Source organism: Notothenia rossii (genome assembly GCF_949606895.1).
Source record: "Notothenia rossii genome assembly, chromosome: 3".
Classification (NCBI taxonomy): Eukaryota; Metazoa; Chordata; class Actinopteri; order Perciformes; family Nototheniidae; genus Notothenia; species Notothenia rossii.
In genome coordinates this window covers 43,842,600-43,849,333 of record NC_136901.1, presented here as the reverse complement: position 1 = coordinate 43,849,333, position 6,734 = coordinate 43,842,600, and the positions used below count along the sequence as shown (strand labels likewise).

Sequence of the window (6,734 nt, the reverse complement as noted above, 5' to 3'; positions counted from 1 at the left end):
AGAAGGACCCTCAGTCTGTTACTTTAGATGAAAATAGGGAGCCCCTCCCCACGCCCCTGTTCCCTTTCCCTATGTCTGTTGCTCCTGATTATGTTCACCTGTGTTGTCTCCTCCCCCCCTCACCTGGGTCTTGTTGGGTTAATTAGTGTGGGTATTTAAGCTCTGTGTTTCCTGTTAGGTAGTGGGTGTGTGAGATCCTTGTGGCTGGTGACTGTGCTCACGTGAACAGCGAGATTGAGGCTGTGTCATGTGCCCGTGAGTAATAAATGCCCACACCGGGTTGTATTTTGGACGTTCTGCTTCTGCCTCCTTGCTTGGTCGGGCCGCTCAACGGTCAGCTTCACATTGGCTAATGGTTAGACAAAACATCGTTATGACATCATAAAGTGGCCAAATTCTGATCAGCTCATTTTCAGGCAGGTTTTTATAGAAATGGATCAGGACAAAAAAAGAGAGAATCTTTGTTGCTGAAACTTTCAGAGTCTCTTTCCACAGAGGGGACACATGCTGATGTAGAAGAGACATGGAGAAGAGGGGACACATGTTGATGTAGAAGAGACATGGAGAAGAGGGGACACATGTTGATGTAGAAGAGACATGAAGAAGAGGGGACACATGTTGATGTAGGAGAGACATGAAGAAGAGGGGACACATGTTGATGTAGAAGAGATGTGAAGAAGAGGGGACACATGTTGATGTAGAAGAGACATGAGGAAGAGGGGACACATGTTGATGTAGAAGAGACATGGAGAAGAGGGGACACATGTTGATGTAGAAGACACATGAGGAAGAGGGGACACATGTTGATGTAGAAGAGACATGGAGAAGAGGGGACACATGTTGATGTAGAAGAGACATGAGGAAGAGGGGACACATGTTGATGTAGAAGAGAAATGAGGAAGAGGGGACACATGTTGATGTAGAAGAGACATGGAGAAGAGGGGACACATGTTGATGTAGAAGAGACATGAAGAAGAGGGGACACATGTTGATGTAGAAGAGACATGGAGAAGAGGGGACACATGTTGATGTAGAGGAGACATGAAGAAGAGGGGACACATGTTGATGTAGAAGAGACATGAAAATGTGGATTTTGTATAATAGGTGACCTTTAACACGCTTTTCAGAAATCTCCACATCATAATGTGGAGGAAATTCTTAAGAGAAACTGATAAATGATTAATGGACAAAGTTTGTCTTTTGTTATATTTAATAAAGTAATAAAGAAAGTCCATATTAAAATCGATCTCAAATGCAGGAACAGAGCAGCTTCATCCTCAGAGGATAACATGGCTTTGACCCCAGAACACAGTTTACAGTCTCATTATATGTAGAGAGAATATCCAACTGGTCCCACCCTTAAACTCTCTCAGGCATTATCTAAACATCCCCATCATTAAATTAAATCATTAAACCTCCCAGTGCTTAACCATTTACAAATCCACCTGTTGCCCTTCCTGAAAGGTCAAACATATGTCCCTGTTAAACACATATAGGACTAAAACTACAATTTAACAGAGTAAAAGGCAATCAGAGAATACAACATAATCTATACAAATGATTTAAATGATTATATGAACATTTTACACAACAAATAACAAACAGAACTAAAGATAACGTTAGGCTATAAAGCAGGGGTATAAGACATAAAAAACATGCTAGAAATCAAGAGGTGGTGTTAATATGTGGAGATTATCCTGCTGAACTAAACGTCAAAGTATCATAAACATTTGTTTGTATTTTCTGTAATAATCCAAAATCACATGAGAAATCCCATTGGCTTTTTGGGAAAGGAACCAGCCTTCAGGGTCAAACATAGAAATACAACATCCCTGCACCATATTTATTATATCTTATATATTTTTTACAGATGTGAAGACACATAGAATTCATGTTTTGCGATCATTTTGTTAGATTCAGATTTGTTTAAGGATAGTGTTAAAGGTGGGGTATGTAAATTTGAGAAACCGGCTAAACAAATTAATCTGTGGAAGCCGTAGTGCTGTAAAAAGCACGACCAATCATCTGAGCCGGCCCGGCTAAAGTAACTGGATGGTCTACCTGCCTGTCAGCCTTCTATCTGTGCACAAACTTATCTCGTGCCCTCATTGGTCATGTGCGCGTTCGTGTGTGTTGAAGGAGGGGCTTTGTAAGGAAGTAGCAGATTTCTTCCGGCTGTGTATTTTCAAATTCTAGCGCACTCGAGCTGGTTTCTCCAAAATTACCTACCCCACCTTTAAGTATTTCAGCTTGTTACTGCATAATATACTAACTCCCTTCAATTAAAAACGTCCTCTATAATATCTCCATAGTATCTTATGATTGTACCTGTATTTCAAACGGTTTGTGAATAAAATAACAGTTTAATTAAAGGATTTGATTACTTTTGGCCAGTGGTGTACTTAGTAACTTAGTATCTCAGAGGTACTTGTACTGTACTTGAGTATTTCCATTGTATGCTACTTCTACTCCACTTCAGTTCAGAGGTACATGGTGTACTTTTTCTCCACTACATGTATTTAATACCTTTAGTTACTCTACAGATGTGGATGAATGATGTGAAATCTAATCAAGTGTTAAATCAGACTTTAGTTCGAGCTGGAATAAATTCACAAGCTACCCTGCAGTATACAAAGTCATTCAAACTAGCTGCACCTTTACCAGCTTTGAGAACTGTTAGAAATTCAAATCAATGTTTTGATGGAATAATGTAGCTTAAACATACCGTCAGTTTAAATGCTGATTTATACTGAAAAACCAGAAGTTCTCGTGCACAACCATAGACTGTGCACAACCAATTGTTAAGCTTTTATTCTGAAAATCCTTCATCTCCGGTTAGCATTTAGCATGTGGCTAATATACCATTTCCTACAGAGGTGAATTTAGTAGCGATATGACACGGAGTGTTGCACACCGAAACCTACTGATTTTAACACTGCAACTATAGACGTTGAGATATTATTATTGCTGAATATTAAATGAAGGTACAGTTTATTTGAATACGTTTTGTTTACAGACGTGGGTAGCATGTGACAACATCCGGAACTACCGGAAATGATAATTGCCGTGAAGTATTTCCTGTATTTTTGTAGTATTGATTACAGCTTTTAAAATGTATTAAATCAAAAGTCATGAAAGAGATAAGAAGGAGAAAAGGCGTGTTTAGTTATATATTGAATGTACAATGTCTGAATCCTCTGTTATGCGCAACAACGAACATTAAAGACGTGGAGGGCCGGCCCCCAGCAGCGCCAACAGGCCCACGAGGAGGAGCTAGCAGAGGATATAAAACAGCTGGAGGAGGGTTTCTGGCCCTCTTCCGTTCGCTCTCGAGAGCCCGAGAACACAGCTGTTTCTCTCACTGAACATCTTCTGCTTGTAACATGACCGCGCCTTTTTTAATCAAAGTACCCATTTGAACCTTCTCCGAGACTCCATTAGTCTCCTTTTTTAAAGCTTCACTCCTGGACGCGAGAATAACGAACACAGTTATCAGAACACTTTCGTGATCAATCATTAACATATCATATATATTATTCTGAAATGGACCAATCTGCAAAATGACTACTTTTACACTCGCTACTTTTACTATATTTTGATGAGAATACTTTTCTACTTTTACTTGAAGAAACATTTTGAATGCAGGACTTTTACTGTAACAGAGTATTCCTAAACTCTGGTACTTCTACTTTTACTCAAGAACAAGATCTGAGTACTTCTACTTTTACTCAAGTATAAGATCTGAGTACTTGTACTATACTTTTGGTTTTTCTGCTTATTGCATCAGGGCTTTAAAACTAAAGTGAGCTCTAGTATTTGCAGGATTTAAGACGCTACAACTCGTCATGTTGTTGAGTTTTCGCTGCCTCTTTGTTAATGTTCATAGACGCCCTGATCGCGGACTTCATGGCCGTCTCGATCCAGGCGTGAGGGAAGGCGGTGTGTTCCCCGGCAAAGTGCACCCTGCCTTCATTTTTGAACATCTCCTCGGTGTAGTTTTCTAAATGCTGGTAGGGAGTGAAGAGAGCAAAGGCGCCCAGGCTGTGAGGATCGGCGCTCCACTTCTTCACCACCACCCCGGTGCAAAGAGACCACACTTTCTTCCCGTGGATCTGCTCCAAGTCTCTCAGCGCCAGCTCCTTTTTCAAAGATTCAAAGATTCAAAGGTTTTAATATCATATGCTCAAAGCTACAGTTTAGAAATAATAATGAAATTCTTCTGACCTGAGATCCTCCAACAATGCAACATTTATAATAACATACAAAAATACAAAATAAAAAGTAGTGCAAGAAGTCAATATATATGACATGTAGGCTACAAGGACAGAATATGAAATTAAATAATGTAAATTAAGACAAAATGAAATACGGTTTATTGCGGTGATAACTATTTCGATACATAATTAAAAACATTAATTACGCTGACAATATACTTTATTTTAACAATTTATATTGTGACTTTTTGTATTATTTATTGACTTTATACTTTTTTCCGACTTATTTCATTGTGTTTTTTTACAAACCATACTTTGACTTTTTTACGAGATATTTGTCATTATTTTTCAAGTTTAGAGACAAACAGTTTTTATCATGTTTTATTCAATATTTTTTTGCAAATACTTTCTATTTCAACTTCGATGAAATTAAATAATGTAAAGTAAGACAAAATCAAATATGGTTTATTGCGGTGATAACTATTTATATAAATAAGTATATTGCAAGATGACAAACAGGAATGTTTTTCGGGGCACTTTACAGACCTTGAGGTCTTCGTCGCTCGCTCCCAGGAAGAGGAGGGAGTCGTCGGACCAGGTGTAGGAAGCCAGCAGAACCCCGATGGCCTTATTGTTCGGGAAACTGTGACTCGGGTAGTAGATGAATCGAGAAGGACCGTCGGTGATGCTCTTCCCGCCTCGGATGCCGTCCTTCAACCAGAACTTCTCTTTAAAAGTGAGGATGATCTTAGTGGAGCTATCGTAGTGGACGCCCCTCAGGACTTCCATCTTTTTAATGGAGAGAGGAGGATCAAAGTCCATGAAAAGGGCTGCTTTGGCCGTGGTGGTCACCAAGACCACGTCAGCATGAAGGTCCTTAAGAGGAACTTCTCGATCGGTCTGATAGGACACGACGACCCCTCGATCTGATTGGCGGATACGTTTGACCTTAGAGTTGAGGAGGATGGGGACGTAGAGGACGGTGCGGAAAGCTTCGGTTAGCAGATCAGACCCGCCGGTCACCTCATAGTACCTGTAAGAGAAAACATTTTTAGTCTTCTTGTATCAGCCACAAAAGTAAGTAATATGTGATCGGTGACCTCTGGATTTCTCTATATGTGTACCGTTGGAGAGGCAATAAAACACATGTTGATTAAATCTGAAACTCCACATATTAACACCACTTTATGATCTTTGAAGTAAAAGAGCTAACGTTAGGCTGTCAAGGAACTACAACACGGTCACATGACTTCACGTCACCACCGCTAAGCTAAAGGCGGCTAATGTTGGGCTATATAGGAATTAAAGCACGGTCACAAGACTTCACTTCACCACCGCTAAGCTAAAGGAGGCTAATGTTGCGCTATAAAGGAACTACAGCATGGTCACATGACTTCACGTCACCACCGCTAAGCTAAAGGTGGCTAATGTTGGGCTATAAAGGAACTACAGCATGGTCAAATGACTTCACGTCACCACCGCTAAGCTAAAGGTGGCTAATGTTGGGCTATAAAGGAAGTACAGCACGGTCACATGACTTCACGTAACCATCGCTAAGCTAAAGGAGGCTAATGTTGGGCTATAAAGGAACTACAGCACGGTCACATGACTTCACGTCACCACCGCTAAGCTAAATGTGGCTAATGTTGGGCTATAAAGGAACTACAGCACGGTCACATGACTTCACGTCACCACCGCTAAGCTAAAGGAGGCTAATGTTGGGCTATAAAGGAACTACAGCACGGTCACATGACTTCATGTCACCACCGCTAAGCTAAATGTGGCTAATGTTGGGCTATAAAGGAACTACAGCACGGTCACATGACTTCACGTCACCACCGCTAAGCTAAAGGCGGCTATTGTCGGGCTATAAAGGAACTACGGTACGGTCACATGACTTCACGTTGCCACCGCTAAGCTAAATGCGGCTAATGTTGGGCTATAAACTAACTACGGCACGGTCACATGACTTCACGTCGCCACCGCTAAGCTAAAGGTGGCTAATGTTGGGCGTGATGACGTTTAGTCGTCTCGTTTGTTAGCAATCTCCTTTTCTTTTTTTTTTTACTAGTGGGTTATTTACTGACGTATTTTATGTCGTAGAACAACATGTGAACAATTGATACGCTTGTCTTCGAGAGGGAGAACGGTAAGAGGTTAATTGCCTCATTAACCCTTGTTATTCGCTATTTTCATTATTTATGATGTATGGTAAATAATTTTTTGAAACCCATACTCAATGGCCTTGGCTCATTTTCTGTGAAGAACATATATCAGAACACATTTTCAATGACCCACCCACCCACTGCCCCCCCACTACACATTTAAATTACATACAGGGTGTTCGGGTCTGGACCCCGGGCTAACAAAAGTGTTGAAATTGTAAGTCCTGTGCACCTGTCTGGGCTGTGTGTGTGTGTGTGTGTGTGTGTGTGTGTGTGTGTGTGTGTGTGTGTGTGTGTGTGTGTGTGTGTGTGTGTGTGTGTGTGTGTGTGTGTGTGTGTGTGTGTGTGTGTGTGT

At 40.8% G+C, this 6,734-nt stretch overlaps 1 protein-coding gene across 1 annotated transcript in view; it reads right to left on the bottom strand.

Moving 5' to 3' along the window:
• Window positions 1-3,647: 3,647 nt before the first annotated feature.
• Window positions 3,648-6,734, bottom strand: part of LOC307032928 (L-amino-acid oxidase-like) — a gene marked incomplete at its 5' end in the record, with an annotated part of 8,914 nt that continues 5,827 nt past the window's right edge. Inside the window, 2 exons of the mRNA XM_079671203.1 lie at window positions 3,648-4,139; window positions 4,761-5,279. Of these exons, the coding sequence (XP_079527329.1) occupies window positions 3,834-4,139; window positions 4,761-5,279 (825 nt within the window). The 3' untranslated portion in view covers window positions 3,648-3,833. The remainder of the gene's footprint in view (window positions 4,140-4,760; window positions 5,280-6,734) is intronic.